The sequence below is a fragment of the Phocoena phocoena genome, chromosome 18, assembly GCF_963924675.1.
Source record: "Phocoena phocoena chromosome 18, mPhoPho1.1, whole genome shotgun sequence".
In the NCBI taxonomy this organism is placed as follows: Eukaryota; Metazoa; Chordata; class Mammalia; order Artiodactyla; family Phocoenidae; genus Phocoena; species Phocoena phocoena.
The window spans coordinates 655,723-681,729 of NC_089236.1; the positions used below are offsets into that span (position 1 = coordinate 655,723).

The 26,007-nt window shown below is 41.4% G+C and overlaps 1 protein-coding gene across 1 annotated transcript; it reads right to left on the reverse strand.

Annotated features, from left to right (window-relative positions):
- Positions 1-24,909, reverse strand: LOC136137864 (basic proline-rich protein-like). Its single transcript, XM_065896318.1, has 3 exons — positions 24,824-24,909; positions 268-1,389; positions 1-199 (listed from the first exon to the last, which is right to left on the reverse strand). The coding sequence occupies exons 1-3, from the start codon at positions 24,907-24,909 to the stop codon at positions 1-3; spliced, it is 1,407 nt and encodes a 468-aa protein (XP_065752390.1).
- Between the last annotated feature and the right edge of the window lie 1,098 nt (positions 24,910-26,007).

Sequence of the window (26,007 nt, forward strand, 5' to 3'; positions counted from 1 at the left end):
TCACGGGGCTCCCAGACACTGGACAGGGAGGGCGTGGGGGACATCGAGGCCGTGGCGCTCCTCGGGCGGCGTCGCTCGCGGCCGTTGCAGGGTCAGGCGGCCCAGCTTAGGCCCTCGGGCCGCCCGGCCCCGATAGCTCTCTGCCCCCAGGGGCCGAGCCGAGGCGGGTGCGGCGGGCAAAGCACTCAGCGGCCCGACCCTGACGGGCCGGGCCGGAGTGGGGGCGGGGAAGGGGGGGGGAAATGGAGGTGCGGGGGTGTGGCCTACGCCTGAAGGACAGGACGTCGGACCACCCCCTCGAGGGGGGGTCCTGAAGGAAGGCGGACGCAGCCAATGGGCGTGCTCGAGGCCCCTGGCCCGCCCTCCCCGGCCGCCAGTGAGGGCGTCGGGGGCGGGGCTTGCCGGGCCGGGCCGCGCCGCCGCGGCCGCAGCCTCCGCCTACTCACCAGCGCTAAAGCCGGGACTGGACCGAGCGGAGTTGCGCGTGTTGCCGAAGGGGGGGGGGGGTCGGGGGCGGGGAGGTTCGTTCCGCGGAGCCGCAGCCAGAACCGGGTGAGGCTTGTCCCCGCCGAGTCTCCAGCCCAGGGCCGCCGACAGTGGGGGTGGCCGGGAGCGGCGCAGCCTCCGGAGGCGGAGGCGGAGGCGGAGGCGCCGGGAGGCGGAGATGGGTGAGGGCGGCCTCCGGAGCCTCCCACCGACCCGGGACAAGCGCCCTGCGGCGCGGCCGCCGTCGCCGCTAGCGCGTCGTGGCCTCGGGCTGCCGGCGGCTCCGCTGATGTCCCAGGCGCCTTGGCGGGCGGCCCGCGGGCTGCGGGAGTGCGGGCGCGGCCGCGAGGGCCTGGTGAGGCGGCCGCCGGCGGCGGGGGTCGCTCGGGGCCGCCCGGGGCGGGGGCCGGTGGCGGGGGTCGCGGGGGTGGGGTGGGGGTGGGGCGGGGTGGGGGAGGGGCGCCTCCGTGGGTGCTCGGGGCCGCCCTCGCACCCTCTCGGCGGCGGCGCGAGGTCCCCAAGTTTGCCGGCGAGGGCTCGGGCACCCCGCGCCGGTCCCCTTCTCTGCCGCCCCGGCCCCGGCGCGCGCGCGTCTCGGCTCCGCACGTATTGTTTGGCCGGGTCTCTAATGGCGGACGGGGAGGCAGCGCTGCCGGTCGCCGACTGCGGGGGGGCAAGTCTCGGGCCCGGGGCAAGAGCTCGGGGTAAATGCGGGGGGTTTCCGCCCCGCGCTGACGCGAGCCGCCCCCCGCCCCTGAGTGGATGCGGGCGCGATGGGGACGGCGCTGGGTGGGCCGATTCGGGGGATAGGATTCCCCGCTGGCGTCGAGGCTGCGCTCGCCCTTCCCCCTCCCCCTCCCGGAGCAGGCCTGCTGCCCTCCGCCTCCTCCCTCCAGGGTTTGCCTTTCACGTGGGTTTTGGTCCCAAATAAAAATTTTACGTCGTTTGTCTCTACTTTACGTAGGAGGGGGTTGTTGGTCACGGGCTGGGCAGCAATAATCGAAGGTCCGAACCTCCTTGACCTCTTATTCCCTTCTCTGTCTTCTCCTGGTGGAAAGGGCTTGGTTCTCCCACCTGGTTAGGTGTTCTTGACCCATTTTTCATTTTTCCTCTTACCCAGGACCAGGAGTTGCCTTCATCTCTACCTGGTGCATCCCTGGCAGAACGTGAGGAGGAAAACACCCCCATTGTGAGTCTTTTGCCCCTCATTTGAGGCTCTTAGAGGACGTTGTCAGGTTGTCGGGCCGGAGCGTCTCCGTTGTTTTGAGGGGGAGGAGCTTTTCCCTGGGTGGCAGCTGCCCCCGGGGCGCAGCCTGGGTAATGGCTGGTGAGGCAGCTGGGAGTGGGCGCTGCTGTTTGCACCGCTGCAGACATCTCTCCTGCTGCAATACCAACCTCAGCAACCAGACGACGGGCTCCTGCAGCTGCTCACGTTACCCGGGAGGAGGGGTGGGGGAAGGAGGGCATATTGCTGGCGCCCTCTAGAGTTCCAGGGCGGGAAGTGAAGTTGTTGCGTTTCCGATGCTCGGTGTGCAACCATCTTTAACACTTTCTCTTCCTTTAAATGGAGAATTGATCGAAGGGGTTGGAGGAACAGAAAGACGGATTTAACTCTGTGTGTACGACGTAAAACACAGATTTTGACTCTTGGGGTTCACGAATTGGTAGATGTCTTTGATATGTTTGCTTAGGAAAGGGCATGAGGTCCACTCCTCCAGTTCTCTTAGTTTACCAGCTAGTGTGCTGGTGAGACCAGTCCGCTGCTCTAGTTACTCTTAGTCCCCCATATTTTGGGATGCTTAGTCTTCACTCGAGTTGTTCTTGAACGTGTTATCTGAGGGTTATCGTTTATTGCTTGCAGTTTGTTGGTTTTAAGGTAGTCTTGGAATGTGCGAGACACTAAGGTAAACATAACGAGTCATTTTCCATCAATTGAAATTAGTTACAAAATATCAGTGAATTTTAGCATTCTAGAAAATTGTATCTCTGGAGCCTCCTGACAGTTGGTATTGTAACTTGCAGATCTCTGTCAGAGGTGAGTCATGAGTATAGTAGCTCATGCTTCAATATTAAGTCCCAAATGGGCCAAAAAATAATTGATGATGAACATACTGATTGTGAAGGATGGTGTGAGGATGACAACTCGTATGAAACAAACACTAATTGAGGCAGGTGCCGGGCACTTTCATGTATTATTTCCTTTACTCTTGGCAAATAGGCTGCAGGGTAATAAAAATAGCATGTATTGAGCCCTTATTGTATGCCAGCACAATAGTAAGCTAAGCTTTTTTAAAAAGTTAACTATGAAAACTTTGAATTTATGAGTGATAATAGTATATTGAACCTCTTTGTACCTATCATTTACATTCTATAATTATCAACACATGTCCAGACTAATTTTTAACATGTATTAAGTAATTTAATCCTCGTGAAAACCTAGTGTTTTTATTCCTAATTCATAGAGGAGGAAACAGAGGCATAGACAGATACCCAGGTAGTAGTAGTATTTGGTAGAGCAAGGATTTGAACTTAACCGGTTTGATTACAGGCCTAAGTTCAGCAACTGTGTTGTCCTGTTTTTTTACATTATTTATTTATTTTATTTTATTTTGTTTTATTTTTTGGCCACGAGGGGGTGGGGGGTGGAATGTGGGATCTTAGTTCCCCCACCAGGGATTGAACCCATGCCCCCTGCATTGGCAGCTTGGAGTCCTAACCACTGGACTGCCAGGGAAGTCCCAGGTGTTGTCCTGTTTTAAAGTATATAATATGCTTGCTTTACAAATTTAGAAATTGAAACTGAAAAAAATTGAAGCTTACAATTTTCTCAGCGTATATTGTTTTCATGGAGAACAGTGGGTAAACAAATAAGAAATGTTTGACTCTTACTGAGTACCTTTTAAAAAAATAGTAGTACCACAGTTATCAATTAGATTATTTGACTGCCTTAAAACTAACAGGGTCTGTTTGAAACAGAAGTAATATTTTCTCTTTTTTCAGTGTGTCTGCAATTTAGTATCTATAGTTGTTTCCTAAATACTGCAACTTGAATGACTATGACTTCTGTAATGAGTTTAAAGCTCTTTTCAGGCATTAGATCATTCAGAAACAGTGGAGCAAGGATTAGATCTTTCAACTAGATGGGCAGCGCTTATTTTATCACCCCATATTTTCACAAAAGATTTACCTTTCTGAAGTTTTTTTCTCTGTTCTTATTTGTGATGTTGATGGGGAAAGGTCGATTGGTTAAGTAAACATTTGGAGATGAGGACATAAAAAAATGTATAATCAGGACTTTTCTGTAATGTCAACACATGTATACTAATGAAAACCATGGTTCTTTCTAATACAGTTGATCCTTGAACTACATGGGTTTGAATTGTTGGTCCACTTACACCCAGATTTTTTTCAATAGTACTACACCATCTGCAGGCAGTTGGATCTGCGGTCACGGAGGAACTCAGTAATAGGAAGGACCAACTATAAGTTATACATGGATTTTCTTCCTCCCTCCCTCCCTCCCTCCCTCCCTCCCTCCCTTCCTCTTTCCGTGCATGAGGGATCAAACCTGTGCCCCCTGCAGTGGAAGCTTGGAGTCATAACTACTGGACCGCCAGAGAATTCCCTATACATGGATTTTCAACTGCTACCCCCTGACTCCCCCAGTTTTTGAAGGGATGTAGTTCTTGTTTTCCTTAATGATTTAGCTCAGAATTAAAAATTCTTTTACTTAAGAACACCAACTAATGGTGCTTTAATGTGCCAGACAATAAGATGAAGATAAGCTGACAGTTTTAAATTGACATTGATTAAATCAAAGTTCTTTATTATACATAAATTTGTTGCACACTTAATGTGAGTTAGATGCTTTTAGATGTACTTAAAAGTATTTTGATATTTAAAAATACTTCACATATTTATGGTACCTTTCTTTAATGCATCCTTAAGAGTATGTATTCTTCCCACTGTCCTTTTAAACAGTTGAGCGAAAGAGAGTGGTCCCTGCTTTTCTATGTTCTGCTTATATAATCTCATGGGCTGGAGTTTTGTACCTCATGTGGTGGGACATCTCTGAATCACTCAGATGACCCACAGATGCTGACAACGAACGTTTCAGACTTTTGTGTGGATATGGAGCTTGACATACCATCTTTGTACAACAGTGTTCATATCCTTAAAAGTTTTATTGTATGTTGCCCTTGTTTGAGGTACATAAGTGCCTAAACTTAATGCATTTGAGACAAAATGAATCTTCACCTTTAGTCAGATGCTGTGTTATTACTGTGATGGAAACAATGTGTATGAACGCTGGAACTCTGTCTTTGTTGTCGAAAGGTGTGGTATAATTAGAAATTTTATATCTTTTTCTAGGCATTCATGTCTGTCTGCCCCAATAACAATATTATTCACACATATTATTATATTGAATAACACTTGCTCTAGGAGGACTTTGGCTTATTCAACTTGCAGGTGTTTTTTTTAGGCAATGCAAGATGAGCCTAAACCCAAGTGCTTTCTCCCGTCGGATTATCTAACAGTATTTTATGTAGGACATTTTAAGTTAGGGAACAAGTACACAGAGAGATTGTGTTGATTCCATGCATTTTCCATTTTTTCATTTCAGTTGGTTAATTTTTTTCTGTTCCTGTCAGAGCATAGAATTGGGATTTTAGAATTGAACAGGACTTCTGAGCTAATGAAATCTCAGAGTTCTTATGGACAACTCCAGTATGTAAGAACCATAAAGTTGTCACTGAGAAAAGTTGCTTTTAGATAAATCAGTAATTTTGAACTATGGGGCTCTGGGTAACAACTGTAGTTTTTTGTTATGGTTGTTTACCAGCAAGAAAATTGTTTTACGTAGTTGGAATTGTAAATTTTTATATCTGTAACCTGTTTTTTAAACAAGTCACTTTTGTAATCTTAGGTTTCTGTTGTTAAAACAGTAATGAGAAGAGAATTATGAAGGCCAGCACTAAACACTTAACTTAGTAACAAGATAAGTTGGTCATCTTGAAGTGTGTTAAAAGTTGGATTACGACACATTTGAGCATATCTGTTGTTTTATTGCGTATTTTTAAATGTATTAATCTTTTGGATCAAGTTTTGCACAACACTTGAAGCACTTTGTAACTGCAGAATAAATTTTTGTGAACTATTGAAAAGTCTAGAGTTAAAATGTGTAGAGAGGTTTGCTAAATTGCTTGCTCACATGACTAGTTTGGGATTTGTTCTTAGTTCTATTTTATTTTTAACTTCATAGCAGTCCGTTGAAAATTACAAGTAATAAAATTTAAGAAAAATTTGGGGTCTTTAATTTGAAAGAAGGGTATGACTGACTGTTGGGGGTTTTATTTTTACTGATTTGATCAATGTCCCATAAGTGTTAATGTTTACTACTTCAAGAAATGATTTAAGAGTAAACTTTGGATATTAGGGTAAATATTTGATAGTCCTGGCTTTAAAAAAAAAACAACAGACTTTCACATATTTGTGTTATTAATGTGATCTTGTTTTTATCTTTCTTAAAGAGTTACCAAATTATTGTTAGAGAATTTCAGCCATTCTCTTTAATATCAATAGGGTGCCAGGGGTCAGATTTCTCTTCCCCAGAGGGTTCTAGATATTTTTCTCTCTATGTTCCTAGTGAATTTGAAGGTCAGATTTGTTTTTGTAAATTTAAAGTATTTTATCCTTAAATTATTAAATATTTTAGTGTGATTCTGATATTAAATTGTGATTTAAGATAAATTTACTAGGAATAGGATTAATTGTTGCAGCCTCATTAAAATTTTTGGGAAGGATCTGTTATAGTTCTTGCAATAAACATTTTTTTTCTAACTACATTTTGATTGGATAAGAAGAATACTTAGGACTTCCCTGGCGGTCCAGTGGTTAAGACTCCGTGCTTCAACTGCAGGGGCTGTGGGTATGATTCCTGATGGGGGTAAGACCCCACATGCTGTGCAGCACGGCCAAAAAAAGAAAAATACTTTTTAAGTAAATATTTTAAGTAAAATTGTGATGCGCAGTTAGCGGTTTCAGACAGAAGAAAGTTTATAAAATGTGACTTAATACAATGAAACAACTTATTCAGTTGTTTTACTTTATAGCAGTGCCATGTATATGTTACTTTTTCTGTAGTAGCCTAGATTCCTTTATTTATTGTAAGAATTTAATCTGAAATTATGGTTTTATAACTTAAAAACATTAAAGAAACTTCGTAATACTGGAACAGTTTCATAATCATTTGTTTCAAAGAGGTATATCTTTTGCCTAGGAAGAGTGGTGTTTCTTGGACTATTGAGCTGGACCAGACTGAGAATAGTTCAGGGTAATCAGGGTACTGTGGAAATCATTTATTTAACAAATTGTGTATCGTATACTATCTATTATAGATCAGGTAGTCATAAAAGATGTGTTCTGTTAATGTTGGTTAGCAGTTTCTTTGGTGCTAATGCTATTTGGGGTGGCCCCAATGATTATCAGATTAGTGAACTTTGTTTCCAGTTCTGTGGAAGTAAAGAAATATTAGAGTGGAAGTGAAAATTTAGGTTAAAGGAAATTTTTATCTTGTCTTTTTGTTTTAGATTTCTATTGGTATTTTTTTCTTTGAAGCTTGTTCTATTTTAATTATTTTAGTTTATTTTGATTATTTCTGGCCCTCATGTGGTATCTGAATTCTTGTATGTTCATGTTTGTTTTTTCCCTAAATTCTTTTTTTAAAAATAATTAATTTCTGGCTGCGCTGGGTCTTCGTTGCTGCACGCGGGTTTTCTCTAGTTGGGGCGAGTGGGGGCTACTCTTCATTGCAGAGTACGGGCTCTAGGCGTGTGGGCTTCAGTAGTTGTGTCGTGCGGGCTCAGTAGTTGTGGCTCAGGGACTTAGTTGCTCCGCTGGACCAGGATTGAATCTGTGTCCCCTGCATTGGCAGGCGATTCTTAACCACTACGCCACCAGGGAAGTCCTGTTTGTTTGTTTTGAAGTAGTGAAAAATTTGCTCTTGTTTTAATTATATAAATTTGTCGCTTTAAAATTAAACTTGTTTTAGCTTTACAACTTTTATTACTATGAATATTGTCTTACTCTCTATGTTTATTTTTGTATGTCTGTTTTAATACTCTGAAGTCCTGTTTCCAGGAAGTCATTACATTCTATATCTGCGAAGTTTTTGTTGCCCATCAAAGCTTGTGTTGAAGTTGGTCTTTTTCTTCCATGGCACAGGCTCCTGACTGCCACTCTTCCTTGTTGTCTTCATTTCATCCTATCTTCCTCTTGGACTTAAGTGTTCATTTGCCTTTCCTAACTTCCTTTTGCATTAAAAAAAAGAAAAATTACCACACAGTATCTGAAAAAGCATCCTATGTTGTAAGTCTGATTTTGCTGTATTTATATGAGGCGTATCCAGATTTTATTAAACTTTTGAATTTGGTGAGATCATGGAAGAAATTTGCTGAAAATTATCAAATTTCACTTAAAATAAATTTTATTTTATACAAATTATGCCTCAGTAAAACCGTTAAAAACCATTTTTGTTCCACCATTTACCAATTTGTGGTCTCTGGTAAGTCATTTAACCTCTAAGCCTTAATTTACTCATGACAAATAAGTATAGTACTGCCTGCTTTCTTGAGATTGCTGTTAGGTGGGTTAAAAGTAATACAGAGAATGTGATTGGCCAATAGTAGGTGCTCAGTTAACAGCAGCTACAGTTCTTCCCTGTTTATATAGAGCAAACATCATGAATTTGTTGCCACCAGTGGGACAGTAAACTCAGTGAATGCTCATGCGATAGAAGGAATTATGTTCCTGTTCACAGCCTTCTCTCTGACGGCTCCTTCATTAGTCTTTTAAGTGTGCTAACATGCTCTCTCCTCCAGAATCTGTACCTTTCCCAAACTTCCTTTTCCTGTACTTTTCCAAAGAAACTCACTGATTTGCACTCTCAACACTATACCAAATCTGCTGTTTTGAGGTCACTAGTGACTTAATTTTCAAATCTTAGGTGCCTTTTTTTGGTCTTAATTCTGTAAGATTTGAAATTTATTATATTCCTTGAAACTCTGTTGACTTCTGGGACTTTGAACTTAACATTATCTTATACTTCTGATGATCTCCTTCACTTCCCCTCATTAGATTCAAATATGGAGACCTTTATGTATCCTTATTTCCTAAGGTACTTAGCCCTCTCTTGTTTTGTTTTGTACTTTGACCTTAGTCCATTTTGTTAGAAAGTGGGAGTTATATTTACAAGGCACTTTCATCCTATTTCTTTCTCCAGTCTACAGCCAGATTAATTTTCCCTAAAGCCCAGTCTGATCACATCACTCACTTTCCAAAATCTTCAGGGATTCTTGCTGGCATGTGAAACAAAATACAAACTTACAAACTAAGCCTGGGCTTTAAAACCCTTAAAAAGAAGAAATCAATTAGGAAATGCGTAATATGTGATTTTTTTTTTTTTTAAGGTAGATTCTCAGTGTTCAGTTTGGGGAGACAGTCATGTAAATGAATAACTGTAAACAATGAAGCATAATCGGTGACCTACAGAAATGAGTAGTTGTATGCATATCAGAAAGGACAGTTCTTAATATTTTGGTTATAAAGATAAAATGTGCCCTTACAATCAAGTAATAAAGAAGTATGTGACATAGAAAGTGTAAGTTCCCCCATAATTCCATGATGATTTTTTCCTGCTCATCATACTAATAATTTTGCATATATATTGTTATCAACAGTCAACATTTTCGATAATTGCTTCCCTATCCTTATGTTGCCAAAGTCTTCAGCTGATCAGTGTTTGAATTCTACTAATCAGTGTATTAGAGCAGGTCACAAGTCTCAGTTCTATATGATAGAGGGTAATGTGGTAGCATTAGTTCAGCAGAAGCTTAATGAGCAAGGTGGGAAGAGTGGTGCTGAAACTGAGCCTGTCCTGAAGGCAGGGTCAGATCAGGCAGGAGTCTTATAATGGAAGTAGACTGGAAAGCCACGGAAGAAGCAATTGATGTAGTCTGATTTAATTTTTAAAAAGATCTTTAGATAGTCTGGGGAATATAGTAGGTGACGTCAGTAATCCAACAGAAAAATGGTGATGAATTTCTAGGGCTAGAGGAGTGTCAGAAGAGATGGTTAAAAGTGGACAGTTTCAAGATTTATTTTGGAAGTAGGATAGGAATTGGGGATGGCATGGGTGTAGGTGAAGAATGGAGAAGAAATTAAGGCCTCCAGACTTCTGGTATGACTAGCTAGACACATAACATCCCCAAATGGCAGAGGCTGGAGGAGGGGCAGATAAAGAGTGAAAGAGCGTGCTTGAATAACTAGATGTAGGGAGTAGGCAGTTGGGGGCTTTGAAACATCTTGATTGAGATAAATTAAGGACTCTGGGACATTGAGGTATTATTTAAAATCATGGGAGTGGATGAGATCCCCAAAGGAAGTTCAAATTACTTTAAAGTACATTGCAGTTAAAGTTGGTCCTATGGGAAAGAAGAGATTATTCCTTACCCCAGAAATTCTGTGCCCTAGAGCTAACCTGAATCAATCAATTAATTAATTAATTTACTAGATCAAAAGGGATTTTTGTTTAGACGCTGTCATAGCCCTTGAATGGATTTTTAGTATGTTAATTAAATGATTCCTGTCAGCTTCTAAGCCAGAGTAGCATTGTTGTGGATCTCTGATAAAGATATGTTATAAAATGATTTTGCAGCTAGATGGTAAGCAGCATGAGGTCATATGCAGAGGTCGTAATCTGTGTTCGTCTGTCACTGACCCCTGTCCCCTTCGCTCACTCCCCAGAGGTTGGTGGTAGCATCAGTTTAGTGTGTATTACTATAAATCCTTTTTGTGCATATACTAACATGTACCTATAAGAGTAATAAAGTAAATTTATATGGGCATTTTAAAAACATGGGTATGTATCTTTCTGCAACTTGCTTTTTTCACTTAGTGGTACGTCTTAGACATTTTTCTGAGTTAGTATGTAAAGGTCTCTTTAAACTGTTGTGTGATACTTCATGACATGGATTTAACAGTTTAGCTATTCTGTTGGTAGACACTTAGTCTATTTGGAATTTTTTGTTATATATAAAATTCTGCATGAAATATACATGTAGTAGTTTCTTTGGGTTCATGTGTGTTTTCTCTGGGGGAGATTCTGGAGAATAGGAATTACTGAGTCAGTATGTGCATATTACATGTTTTTATAGGTACTGCCTAATTGCCTTCCACTGGAACACAGTACTGACTACCCTTTCTACTAGTTTCTCCACATTCTTGACAATACTGGATGTTCTCAAATAGTTAAAGTTTTGTCAATTTAATTTATGTTCTTTCTAAAGAATGGATATCAGTTCTTGTTATATCGATTACAAGTGTATATACACATTATATATTATATATAACATATTTCTTTTGTAAAATTTTATACCTTACTTATGGTGCTTCTTTGCTATGTAAACATTTTATAATGTAACGGGAAAAATCCATTTCACTATTGCAAGAAATAGGAGCAGTTATAATGAATATGCAAGACTTTTATGAAGGAAATTGTAAAATAATACAGTAGGACATACGAGAAAACCAGAATGGACAGATATACATATATCTGGATGGGAAGACTTCAATAATGTAAAAAAATTAATATTTTTGTCTTCAAATATCTCTAAATTCAGTGAAATCCTAACTAAATACCAGAATAGATACATATGGTACCAAATTTGAAAAGTAAAAAGGGTAGAAAGGTTAAAAAACAAAACAAAACAAAAAAGGAAGACTCCCCCCTCTCCATCCACACAGTTCTCTTCCTTCGAAGCAAACCACTGTTGTCGTATTCTTGGCCGTTTATTCTGTGCATGTGTGCGCGTGCTCATGGTGCGTGTGTTTATCCTTTGTTAGGTGCCTTGCTTGCATTTATTTTATGGGAGAGGTGGTTCCATGTTAGTGTGGAAGTATGTTGAGAGCTGCCTCAGTTGTTTCCAAGGCTGCCTAATGTTTCACTGTTTGTCTTTATTGTCATTCATTTTATCAGTTGTCTGTTGAGAGACATTTAGGGTGTTTCAGTCTTTTAAGTTTACAATGAATGTCTTTCTATGTTTTGTTCTTAAAAACATGAGATGATATCTGTAGGAAGAATGTCTGGAAGTGGAATTGCTTGGTCAAAGAAATATTTTTTTGAGTTGCTGTCAGTAGAAGTTGTACCAGTTTACACTGATTTACACTATGAGAGTACACAGTTAAACCTTTTGATTTTTGTCAGTGTGTTAGGAGAAAATTGGTGGCCCTTTAGAGTTTTAACTTGGATTTCTCTTAAATATTTCATATATTTAAGAGACATCTGTATTTTCTTTTCTTGTGAACTCTGTTCACATCTTTTTGGTCCTTTATTCTCACTGGTTGTTGGTTTATCTCATTGTAGGACCTCTTTGTCTTCATTTTTTTAGGCTATGAGTTGCAAATATTTCCTTTGTAGTTAATCATTGTCGTATGTTTGGTATTTTTTTCCCCCATAGAGGTGTCTTCTATTTTGTTTTTTCAGAAAAAATTCTGGTAAAATGTATTAACATAAAATTTACCGTTTTTACCTTTTTTAAATGTATAGTTCAGTGGTATTAAGTATATACATAAGTGTTTCTTAAAAATCACCACTGTTAATTTCCAGAGCCTTTTCATCATTCCCAAACATAAGCATCATACTCATTAAACATAATGCCCGGTGCCTCTTTACCACAGCTCCTAGTGACGTCTCTTCTACCTTCTGTCTCTATGAAATTGCCTATTGTAGGTACCTTAAATAAGTAGGATCTTAAAATGTTTGCCATTTTGTGCCTGGCTTATTTCACCTAGCATGTTTGCAAGGTTCATCTATGTTGTGGCATATATCAGAATTTCTTTCCTTTTTAGGACTGAGTAATATTCCATTGTATGCCTACATTTTGTTTATCCATTCATTTGTTGATGGACCCTTGGGCTCATTCTACCTTTTGGTCATTGTGAATAAGACTGCTGTGAACATTGGTATGCAAGTATCCATTTGAGTCCTGGCTTTCAGTTCTTCTGTATATGTGTATATAAATAAATCTAGACGTGGAATTGACTGCTCATATGTTAATTCTACATATAACTAATTTTTGTACGTCTCTCCAGGACTTGTTATTTTCCTTTTTTAAAAAATAACATCCAGGGCTTCCCTGGTGGTACAGTGGTTGAGAGTCCGCCTGCCGATGCAGGGGACGCAGGTTCGTGCCCCGGTCTGGGAGGATCCCACGTGCCGCGGAGCGGCTGGGCCCGTGAGCCATGGTCGCTGAGCCTGCGCGTCCGGAGCCTGTGCTCCACAACGGGAGAGGCCGCAACAGTGAGAGGCCCACGTATCGCAAAAATAAATAAATAAATAAAAATAACATCCAGGGCCTCCCTGGTGGCGCAGTGGTTAAGAATCTGCCTGCCAGTGCAGGGACCGTGGGTTCGAGACTTGGTCCAGGAGATCCCACATGGCGTGGAGCAACTGAGCCTGTGCGCCACAACTACTGAGCCTGCACTCTAGAGCCCACGTGCCACAGCTACTGAGCCCACGTGCCACAGCTACTGAAGCCAGTGCACCTAGAGCCCATACTCTGCAACAAGAGAAGCCACCACAAGGAGATGCCCACGCACCACAACGAAGAGTAGCTCCCGCTCGCCGCAACTAGAGAAAGCCTGCGCACAGCAGCAAAGACGCAACGCAGCCAATAAATAAATAAATAAATTTATTAAAACAAAACAAAACATTCAGGGACTTCCTGGTGGTCCAGTGGTTAAGACTTCGTGCTTCCACAACAGGGGGCATGGGTTTGATCCCTTGTTGAGGAACTAAGATCCCACATGCCGAATGGCACAGCCAAAATCAAATAAACACACAAACAATCAAAAAATCCATCTTCATTGCTGTGAAATGGTATCTCATTTTTTTTTTAATTTTTACTTTTAACTGTGGTAAAAAAACACCTAGCATAAAATTTATCATCTTGGCCATTTTTAAGTGTGTAGATCAGTCGTGTTAAGTGCATTCACCTTATTGTGCAGCAGGCCTCCAGAACTTTTTCATCTTGAAAAGCCGAAACGAACGATTAAACAGTTCCACATCTGCTCCTCAGCACCATCCTACTTTATATTTGTATGATTTTTGACTTCTTGAGATACATTGTATCATTTATGTGTGATCATACAGTGTTTATCTTTTTTCACTTAGCACAGTGATCTCAAGGTACATCATTGCTGTAGCATATAACAGGATTTCCTTTCTTTTTAATGCTGAATAATATTCCATTGTACGTATGTACCACGTTTGGTTTATACATTCATCTGCTCGTGGAACTTTTGGTTGCATCTACCTTTTGGCTATTATGAATAATGCTGCTGTGAACATAAACATGCAAGTATCTCTTCGAGATCTTGATTTTAGTTATTTTGGGTATACCCAGAGTTGGATTGCTGAATCTTATGGTAATTCAATTTTTAATTGCTTGAGTAACCTCCATGCTGTTTTCTGTAGCTGCTGCACCTTTTTACATTCCCATCAGCAGTGCACAAGGGATCAAGTTTCTTCAACCAACCAACCAACCAACCAACCAGTTTCTCTTCACTAATACGTGTTACTTTTTGTTTGTTTTGATAGTAGGCATCCTAATGGATGTGACATGTTTCCTGGTTTTGATTTGCATTTCCCTAATGAAGGATGAAGTTGAGCATAGCATCACTGGGAAGAATTTGAGAAGGATTAGTGTTAATTCTTCTGTAAATGTTTGGTAGAATTCACCTGTGAACCCCTCTGGTCCTGGTTTCTTTGTTGGGAGATTTTTGATTACTGATTCAATCTCTTTGCATATTATAATTCTATTCAGAGTTTGTATTTCTTCTTGAGTCAGTTTTGGTAGTTTGTATTAGGAATTTGTCCATTTTATCTTGGTTATCCAGTTTGTTGGCATATAATTGCTCATAATGTTCTCTTATTCATTTCTGTAAAATCAGTAGTGATATCTTATTTTCATTTCTGATTTTTTTTTTTAACTTTTTTATTTTTGGTCTGCTATTCACATATCAATTACTTTCTTTCTTTGTTTTTGGCCGCACCACATGGCTTGTGGGATCTTAGTTCCCTGACCAGTGAAAGTGCCAAGTCCTAACCACTGGACCCCCCAGGGAATTCCGTTCGTTTCTGGTTTTAATAATTTGAGATTTTGTTTCTTTGTCATACTGGCTAAAGATTTAATATTTTCAAGGAACCACTTATTTTTTTCTGTATTTTTCTGCTTTCTGTTTTGTTTTTCTGTGTACTCATCTTTATTACTGCATTCTTTCTGCTAGCTTTAGTTTGCTCTTTTTCTGGTTTCTTAAGGTGTAAAGTTGGTTTATTGATTTGAGATTTTTAACCTAGGCATTAATAGCAATAAGTTTTCTGCTGAGCACAGCTTTCATTGCATCCCATAAGTTTTTTAAATTAATTAATTAATTTGGCTGTGTTGGGTCTTCATTTCTGTGCGAGGGCTTTCTCTAGTTGTGGCAAGCGGGGGCCACTCTTCATCGCAGTGCGCGGGCCTCTCACTGTCGCGGCCTCTCTTGTTGCGGCCTCTCTTGTTGCGGAGCACAGGCTCCAGATGCGCAGGCTCAGTAGTTGTGGCTCACGGGCCCAGTTGCTCCGCGGCATGTGGGATCTTCCCAGACCAGGGCTCGAACCCATGTCCCCTGCATTGGCAGGCAGATTCTCAACCACTGCGCCACCAGGGAAGCCCCATTGCATCCCTTAAGTTTTGATATGTTGTGTTTCTGTTTTTTGTTTCAAAGTATTTCTTCACTTTCCCTAGTGATTTCTTCTTTGACCCATTGGTTGTTTAAGTGTGTTAATTTCTACCTATTTGTGATTTTTCATTTATGCTTCTGTTATTTCTAATACCATTCCATTGTGATTAGAAAAAATACTGTATCATTTTGATCCTTTTAAATTAAAAAAAATAAGTTTATTTTATTTGTTTGGCTGTGTTGGGTCTTTGTTGCTGCATACTGGCTTTCTCTAGTTGCGTTGAGCGGGGGCTACCCTTCGTTGCCGTGTGCGGGCTTCTCATTGCGGTGGCCTCTTGTTGTGGAGTACGGGCTCTAGGTGCACAGGCTTCAGTAGTTGCAGAATGCGGGCTCAGTAGTTGAGGCATGTGGGCCCTAGAGCGAGTGGGCTTCAGTAGTTGTGGCGCATGGACTTAGTTGCTCTGTGGCACGTGGGGTCTTCTGGACTGGGGCTCGAACCCAGGTCCCCTGCATTGGCAGATGGATTCTTAACCACTGCACCACCAGAGAAGTCCCTCATTAACATATATTGATAATTATTGTTTTATGCATTTGCCTTTTAAATCATAGGGAAAAAAGTAGTTATAAACCGAAAGTACATTAATACTGGCTTTCTAGTGATTTTCTGTATTTACTTTATATATATATTTATATATTCATTTGTATTCTTTATTTCCTATGGCTTCAGTTTACTCTATGGTGTGTTTTTAGTTTTGCCTGAAGGATTCCCTTTAGCTTTTCACGTTGGGTAGGTCTGCTGGTAATAAATTCCCTTTTGTTTATCTGGAAACGTCTTAATTTCTCCTTAATTTTGGAGGAGTGTTTTTGTTGGATATAGAATTCCTGGTTGGCAGGTTTTGTTGTTGTTGTTCATCTCTTTAAATGTCACGCCGTAGCTTTTGGCTTCCATGGTGTCGGATGAGAAATACACTGATGATGCAGATCTTTTTGAGAACCCATTGCATGTGACGAGTCACTTCTCTCTTAGTTTCAGAATTCTCTTTTACTGTCGGGTCCACGGTTTGATTATCACCTGTCTTGGTGTGGCTATCTTTGAGCTTAACTGGCTTGAAGTTTGTTGAGCTTCCTGGGTGTGTATATGCATCTTCATCATATTCGGGAAGTTTGCAGCCATTGTGTGTTCAAATATATTTTTTGTCCTTTTTTTCTCTTTTTATGTTACATGTGTTGGTGCACATGGTTTTGTTTCACAGATCCTTCAGGCTCTGTTCATTTTTCTTCATTCTTTTTTTCCTTCTCCTCAGACTGGATAATTTTAATTATTCTGCCTTTCAGTTTACTGATTCTTTCTTCTGCTTGCTCACGTCTGCTATTGATCCCCTCCAGTGAGTTCTTCATTTCTGCTATTACATTTTTCATCTCCAGAATTTCTGTTTGGCTACTTTTTTTTTTTTTAATTGAAGTATAGTTGATTTACAATGTTGTGTTAGTTTCAGGTATACAGCGAAGTGATTCAGTTATACATATATATATTTTTCATATTTTTCTTCATTATAGGTTATTACACGATATTGAGTATAGTTCCCTGTGCTATACAGCGGGTCCTGTTTATCTATTTTATGTATAAGAGTAGTGTGTATTTATTATAAAAGTAGTGTTTATCTATTTTATATATAAAAGTAGCATGTATCTGTTAATCCGAAACTCCTAATTTATCCCCCCCCCATTTCCCTTTTGGTAACCATAAGTTATTTTCTCTGTCTGTGAGTCTGTTTCTGTTTTATAAATAAGTTCATTTGTATCATTTTTTTAGATTCCACAAGTAAGTGATACCAAGTGATATTTGTTTTTCTCTGTTTGACTTCCCTCACTTAGTATGATAATCTGTGGGTCCATCCATGTTGCTGCAAATGGCGTTATTTCATTCTTTCTTCTCGCTGAGTAATATTCCGTTGCATATATGCACCAATCTTCTTTATCCATTCACCTGTCGATGGACACTTAGGTTGCTTCCATGTCTTGGCTATTGTAAACAGTGCTGCTATGAACACTGAGGTGCACGTATCTTTTTGACTGAGAGTTTTTATCTTTTCCGGATGTGTGCCCAGGAGTGGTATTGCTGGATCATATGGTAGTTCTATTTTTAGTTTTCTAAGGAACCTCCATACTCTTCTCCACAGTGGCTGCACCAATCTGCAGTCCCACAAACAGTGCAGGAGGGTTCACTTTTGTCCACACCCGCTTCAGCTGTTTGGTTACTTTTTTTTGGCTATGCCACATGGCTTGCAGGATCTCAGTTCCCCAACCAGGGATTGAACCCATGCCCCCTGCATTGGAAGTGTGGAATCTTTTTTTTTTTTTTTTTAATATAAATTTATTTATTTATTTATGGCTGTGTTGGGTCTTTGTTGTGGTGTGCAGGCTTCTCATTGTGGTAGAGCATGGGCTCTAGGCGCATGGGCTCAGTAGTTGTGGCTTGCGGGCTCTAGAGCACAGGCTCAGTAGTTGTGGCGCACAGGCTTAGTTGCTCCGCGGCATGTGGGATCTTCCTGGACCAGGGCTCGAACCCGTGTCCCCTGCATTGGCAGGCGGATTCTTAACCACTGAACCACCAGGGAAGCCCTGGAAGCCTGGAATCTTAACCACTGGACCGCTAGGGAAGTCCCTGTTTGGTTACTTTTTATGATTTGTATCTGTTTATTTATGTTTTCATTTTGTCCATACCTTGTTTTCGGATTTCCTTTAATTTTTTGTCCATGCTCTCTGTTAGCTCATTGAGCATATTTAAGGTAGTTGACCTAATTTTTTTTTTTTAATATTTATTTTTTTATTTGGCTGTGTGAGGTCTTAATTGCAGCATGCGGGCTCTTTTAGTTGTGGCGTACAGGATCTAGTTCCCTGACCAGGGATTGAACTCAGGCCCCCTGCGTTGGGAGCGAAGAGTCTTAGCCACTGGGCCACCAGGGAAGTCCTGATTTAATGTTTTTGGCTAGTTACTCCAGTATTTGGGATTCCTCAGGGATGGTTTCTGATTCTTTTATTCCTGTGAATAGGGCATACTTTTCTGTTTCTTTGTGTGTTTATACCATTCTGAGAATATTATACCTCTGGATATCTGATTCTCCTTAGATTGCTGATTTTTCCTTGGGGATGGAGCTGTTTATTTTTGACTGTTTAAACATTTTTTTGCAGAGTGTGAATTTCTTATTGCTTGTGTCCTTGAAGTTAATGTTCTATCACCCCTGTGGTGAGCTAGTGACCTGACAAAAAGTTTTTGTAAATGTCTGGTAGAAAAGAAGAAGAACGTTATACAGGGTTGTGTTTCATTAAATCTGAGAGATGCTACTGGGAATGCTTCTGCTGCCCAGAGGGCTGAGGCCAAGAGGAGCCCAAGCCACAATCCCAGATTTTGTTGGAAGTCCCTCACCGCCATTCCTATGTTCAGCCAGACCCCGGAGGACTGCAGGTGCTGTCCCCTTGGCCGACCTGGGGGGAGGAAGGCGGGGGATGCTCACCCACTTAAAGTGAGCAGCAGCCTCTTCTTCACACACTCCCCTGGCGCTTAGTGTCCAGTCAGGTGCAGAGACCCCAGAGATTGCTTCCAGTCCCTCTGTCCAGCTCATTAGTTACTCAGGTAAGGGGACCCATACCCAGAACTTCTGATGCTGCCATTTGGGGTGACATCTGTCTACATCTGTTTTTAAGGACCTGTGAGGACCTGTTGCCTTATTCTTCTAAAAATTATGTTGATCAAGATACTTCCTACTTTATGAGAAGTGAATGTTGACTATAAGTTTAACTTCATTTGTAATCCAGTCATTTCAAAACCTTATTTACCGTGGGTTTTTGAGGTGTGCTGAGTCGGGTACAATGAGTCATGCTCCTTTGCTTTCCCTCTTCCAAAGTTTTGGTGCTGTTGAATTATCCCTTGTTCTCCTTGTTCTTGTGGGTTTGTCTTTTTTTTTTTTAATCTCCTTATTTAGTTGGTCTTTTGATGGAAGCAACATTTTATCTCTGTCTCCAGTTGACCATCCAATTAATTTAATATTAATTTCTACATATTAAGTTTATACCCATCACTTGACTAAGTTACAGGCATACCTCGTTTCATTGCACTTGTCAGATATTGCACTTTATTACAAATTGAAAGTTTTTGTTAAAAATTGAAGGTAGGGCTTCCCTGGTGGCGCAGAGGTTGAGAGTCCGCCTGCCAATGTAGGGGACGCGGGTTTGTGCCCCGGTCCTGGAAGATCCCACATGCTGCGGAGCGGCTGGGCCCGTGAGCCATGGCCGCTGAGCCTGCGGGTCCGGAGCCTGTGCTCCGCTGCGGGAGACGCCACAGCAGTGAGAGGCCCGCGTACCAAAAAAAAAAAAAAAAAATATTGAAGGTGTATTGAGCAAGTCTATCAGTGTCATTTTTCTAACAGCATTTTAAAATTAAGGTATGTACTTGTGTTTGACATAATGCTGTTGCACACTTAATAGACAACAGTATAGTGTAAACATAACTTTTATATGCACTGGGAAACCAAAAAATGCATGTGACTCACTTTACTGCGATATTTGCTTTCTTGCGGTGGTCTGGAAGTGAACCCACAATATCTCTGAGGTATGTCTGTATCTCACTGTAGTAGTTTTTTGGGTAAATTATTTGAGTCTTTGAGGTAATGCTAATACAATTTGCATATAATGATAATTTTCCTTATTTCAAATTGTTATATCTTTTTCATATTATTACATTGGATGGTACTTCCAGAGCAGTGCTGTGTAGTAATAATAAAGAATATCCTTACCTTAACCTTGACTTTAATGCTAGTATTTTAATGTCTCCCATTAAGCTGGATGATATCTTTTGGTTTGATACATATATATTTATAAATCCATTTTTCCCATTTTATTAGGAAATTTTATTCTTTCTTTTTTTTCTTTTTTTTTTTTTTTTGTGGTACGCGGGCCTCTCACTGCGGTGGTCTGTCCCGTCGCGGAGCACAGGCTCTGGACGCGCAGGCTCAGCGGCCATGGCTCACGGGCCCAGCCGCTCCGCGGCATGTGGGATCTTCCCGGACTGGGGCACGAACCCGTGTCCCCTGCATCGGCAGGCGGACTCCCAACCACCGCGCCACCAGGGAAGCCCCCTGTTCTTTCTTTATTTTGTGGCCACGCTGTGTGGCTTGTGGGATCTTAGTTCCCTTACCAGGAATTGAACCTGGGCCACCGCAGTGAAAGTGCCAAGTCCTAACCACTGGACTGCCAGGGAACTCCCAAGAAATTTTATTCTTAAAAATTTTAATTTGGGGCTTCCCTGGTGGCACAGTGGTTAAGAGTCCGCCTGCCGATGCAGGGGACACGGGTTCGTGCCCCGGTCCGGGAAGATCCCACATGCCGCGGAGCGGCTGGGCCCGTGAGCCATGGCCGCTGAGCCTACGTGTCCGGAGCCTGTGCTCCGCAATGGGAGAGGCCACAGCAGTGAGAGGCCCGCGTAACGGAAAAAAAAAAAAAAAAAATTTGTTATACTGCCTCAGAACTCTTAGAAGTGCCATTAACACATGTTGAATAATACCCTTTCCTCTAGAGTAGAGAATAATTCACCTTAGCTTTCTTTGTACCGCTTATGGCACCTAGAAAGCTCTGGGGCTTATTAATGAGAAAGTGATGAATGTTTTTCTTGAATCACTTTGAAATGCTTTCTTTGTGATTTTCTTTGAAAGTTCATAAGCTTTTCTCAGCAACTACTGATACTTTATTGTTATGAACGTCAACATTTTATTTTTTAACTACCTTTTCTTTGTTTTTTCATGAGAACATCGAGTATTATGTTGATTCTCACTGAATCAAAATATAAAGCTGAAAGCATTTATAATTTATGATGATTGTCTCAGTCCATTTGGGCTAGTATAACAGAAGTACCATAGACAACAGACATTCATTTCTCAGAGTTCTGGAGGCTGGGAAGTCCGTGATCAAGGCTCCTGCAGATCGGGTTGTGTAGTGAGAGCTTGTTCCTGGTTCATAGAAAGACTGCCATCTTGCTGTGTCCTCACATGGTTGGGGGGGAAAGGAGCTCTCTTGGTGTCTTTTACAAAATGGTCCCTAATCCCACTTAGAGGACTCCACCTTCCTGACTTTAATCACTGCTCAGAGGCCCCGCCTCCTACTACCATCTCTTTGGAGGCCAGGATTTCATCATATGAATTTGAGGGGAGACACAAGCATTTGGTCCATAACAATGATGGAGTGGAAGCTTAAAAATGAACCTTAAAAATGAAATCTTGAGGTATAGGCAAAAACTGCCTGGTGGTTATTAGGAGTTAACTGTGTTAATTGATTTTCACATTCAGTTATTTATCTCTTTAAATTCTAAGAAAAACCCTGGGAACTATATTTATACCCTTTTATTCTAGGGAAAATTGAAGCCCAGAGAAGTGAAGTTATTTGCTTGACGTTAAATAGCTAATTAGCATTGGCTTAATGTAGAAAAGTGGCTAAAAGGAATAGATTTTATTTGGATAAGGTAGAAATGATCAACTTTAATCAGATTCTTTTCTTTATAGGACTAAATGAGTGTTTGGTAGTTGAAGCCTATTCTCAGTGACATATAGAAGTTACCAAATTTATTTATAGTATAGGATTTGAAAATAACTGTTACGGTTGAGTAATTATTCTGCTTGGGAAGTGGATTACTGCAGAGAACTGTGTAGTAAGGAAAGTCCTATTCTCTGCTCCACGGTTATCTCGTGAGGAGAATGAATGGATACCTTGCAGCCACCAGAGGGCACTGTGGATTCAGTTGTGGCTTAAGCCCCAGAAATTGTTGTCTTCTGTTTTAGGTATGCTAAAACATAGACAAGATCGAGAAAACTCGTGCTTTAAAACCCTTTGCATTCCATAACCGCAGTAGATTTACGCCACATTCCTCTGAAAATTGTTATTGTTGATGAGGATACTTCCTACCTTCTGGCAAATGAATGTTAACTAGTTCAGCTCCATTTGTGTTTAAAAAGCTCAGCTCAGTGCTCTGTGTCGACCTAGAGACGGGTGAGATGGCGGTGGGGGGGGAGGGGCATACATACAGCTGATTCACTTCGTTGTGCAGCAGAAACTAACGTAACATTGTAAAGCAGTCATACTCTACTTTAGAGAAAATCTCATTTTAGCTTGGCACTTTGGGCTTGATATTTTTCTTTTGATACTTGTGTATTTTGAATATTGATTTCGTTACTGTTCTGTTGAATGGCTGTGTCCTTTTTTAATTGATAAGAGCTGTGCTACATTATTTAATACTTAATCACATATTACAAAGTAGTTATGAATATTCAAATCCTGACCTCTCCCACTTCCTGGCTGTGGTTTTGGACAGCTTACTTTTTTTTTTTATTTATAAATTTATTTATTTTTGGCTGCGTTGGGTCTTCGTTGCTGCACGTGGTCTTTCTCTAGTTGTGGCGAGCGGGGGCTGCTCTTCGTTGCGGTGCACAGGCTTCTCATTGCAGTGGCTTCTCTTGTTGCAGAGCACGGGCTCTAGGCGCTTGGGCTTCAGTAGTTGTGGCACAAGGGCTCAGTAGTTGTGGCTCGTGGGCTCTAGAGTCCAGGCTCAGTAGTTGTGGTGCATGGGCTTAGCTGCTCTGCGGCATGTGGGATCTTCCCGGACCAGGGCTCGAACCCATGTCCCCTGCATTGGCAGGTGGATTTTTAACCACTGTGCCACCAGGGAAGTCCCTTGGGCAGCTTACTTTTTTTTTTTTTTTTTTTTTTGCGGTACGCGGGCCTCTCACTGTTGTGGCCTCTCCCGCTGCGGAGCACAGGCTCCGGACGCGCAGGCTCAGCGGCCATGGCTCACGGGCCCAGCCGCTCCGCGGCACGTGGGATCTTCCCGGACCGGGGCACGAACCCGTGTCCCCTGCATCGGCAGGCAGACTCTTAACCCCTGCGCCACCAGGGAAGCCCGGGCAGCTTACTTTTGAGGATTGGGTTTTTTTTAAAAAAATAAGGGAGATAATGATTTTACTTCATGGTGTTGGTTTAATGTTTAACCATCATGAATATTTGGCTCATACTAAGCATTAAATAAATGTTAACTGTTACCGGATGAATGTACTTGTATTTTAAGAGAACCTAATTGAATTAGTTATAAAAATTTTGAATCAAATATTATTCAGCTTATTTCAACCTTTAAAACTTTCTGTAATGGTAATGTTAAAAGATTTTTCATGTTTGCTTAAAATTAAGTGAAGGCCTTATGTGAGGGTTTCCCAGCACATTGCTGTTGTTTTACCATAAAGAAGTCTTTCTCACTGAGGAGCTGTTCTGGGGTAATGTAGTATATATCTTAGTATTTGAAAGTATATTTAAAGTGTCTTAGAGTATGGAATGGTAATTGGTAGCTCGTTGGGTAAGGCAGATAGTCACCCCTTAAGTTTTTAAATGGAATTATCCATTTTCTTTAAAGCAGATATAAATGTGTCTTTTCCCATTTTCCAATATTAGCATGTCTTCCATCCTGACACACACAGCTTTGGTTTAAGAGGAACAAAGAGGGTTTTAGCATCAAGCTTGATTGATAGTGCTTGAATCCTGATGTTGTCTTGGAACCTTGGGCACTTTTAATTAATGTATCTGAGCTACTGTTTTTTTCTTAATTGAGGTGTAGTTGATTTATGATATTATAAAAGTTTCAGGTGTACAACCTAGTGATTCAGTTTTTTTGTTGTTTTTTTTTGGCCATGCTGTGTGGCTTGTGGGATTTTAGTTCCCTGACCAGGGATTGAATCCGGGCCTTAGCAGTGAAAGCCCAGAATCCTAACCACTAGACCACCAGGGAACTCCCAAATTCATGATTTCTGACGGCGGGGATGTTTATCTGTTTTGTTTATTGATTTTTCTCAAGTGTCTAAGACAGTGTCTTGTGGATATTGGGTGCTCCATAAATCTTTGTTGAATGCAGTTAATTACTTGTTGCCTTTGGTAAGTTCTGTGCTTGTCTTTATATCTCATCTCATCCAGTTCTTCCCCACCTACCTTGTTCCAGCCACATTGGCCTTTATTCTGTTGCTTGACCTTCCCAGCCTCACTCCCTTTAGGCTTTTGCAGGAGCTGCCCTTACCTCAGTTTTCCCCCAGTTAGATGTTGCTCATCTCTCCAGATCTCAGCAGATACCGCCTGCTCGAAGAGGCCTTCTCTGACTCCAGAGTACAGTACTCCTCTCTTTGTTCTGTTACTATCCCTGTTTTTTTTTTTAAGTTTAGCTTTAAAAAATAAGTGAGAAATCATGCTCAAAAATTAAGAAAATGCAACAAAATATACAGTGAATAATTTCTCCATCCCTGTCAGCTGTCTGTCAAAGTGATACTTATTTATATTAGTGTTGCCCTCATCCTTCCAGAGGCTTTTATAACAATGAAAGCAAAGGGCAATATATATGAAACAGTAAGTGTTCTTTAAGCCCCTTTGTTTTGAGACTGGGCTGAGTGGCCTTATAAGAGAGAGGATTACCGAAGAGCTAAGCGTTGGCCTTGGGGCCCTTAAGCCAGTCTTAATGCCTGTACAGCTGGTGTCTCCTCACCTTCTCTGAGGCTGCAGTGAATAAACCACTTCACACTCGTATCTGTCCGTCTGCAAATTGACCTGCAGTCTATACTCACCCTTCATTTTCCCTTCTAGTTGGTTTTTTCCTTGTTTAGTCTCTGCGATTAAGGTGATCCATGTTCCGGACTAGTTGTACTACCACCTGTGCCCATGACCTCATCCTCTCTGTGTGCTCAATAACTTATTTTCTTTCTTTTCTGGCCTTTTTTTAACCATTAACTGTCTGCTGTCTCTTTGGCTTTAGCACAGCTCTGCATATCTAATAGGTGCACAGAAATACGAGTTAACTATGGCAGTCATGAAGAGTTCGGATTGTTGAGTTATAAAGAACTGGGAATGAATTCTAGCTGTGTGACTTGGGTTAGTTAGCATCTCTAAGCCACAAAATGGGACAATATTGTAACCATATCAAGGGTTGCTTTGAAGATGTAACCAAGGAGTGGATGATATTTTCCTAGGGCTGTTGTAACAAGTCGCCTCAGACTTGGTGGCTTAAAACAGACCTTGTTTCCTTTAACAGTTCTAGAGGTCACAAGTCAGAAGTCAGTGGCCCTGGGCTCAAACCAGGGCGTCAGCAGGGCCATACTCGCTCAGGAGGCTCTGGGGGAGGGCTCACTCCCTGCTTCCTTTAAGTTCTGGTGCTGCCAACATTCCTTGGCTACATCACTTTCATCTCCTCCGGGCACCTCTGTGCTTACGTTGCCTGGAATCTCCTTCCACCTCTGTTGATGAGGCCACTTAAGATGCAGGTAGGGCCTGCCCAGGTAATCTCATTTTTAAGTCCTTAACCATAATCATCTCTGCAAAGACCCCCTTTCCATCCGAGGTAACATTTACAGCTTCCAGGGATTAGTATCTGATTTCTTTGGGGCCATTATTCAGCCTGATACATGGATATAAAGGACATGGCAGATGGGGATTTAAGCTTTCTAGATGGGGTCAAGAAAGATTTCAGATTCTCAGAAGGATTTAATCATACAGCTGTGGGAGCCAGGGAATATGAGAACAGTGGATTAAAAAAAAAAGATAAGGGAAATTAGGGATTAAATCATGTCATTTTATTTAATACAGTAGATAAATGGGATAGATATAGAGAAGAGATTTTTATGATCAGATTTTAGTTATATTTTTGTTCACATGTGTGTAGAAGGATTTATCTGT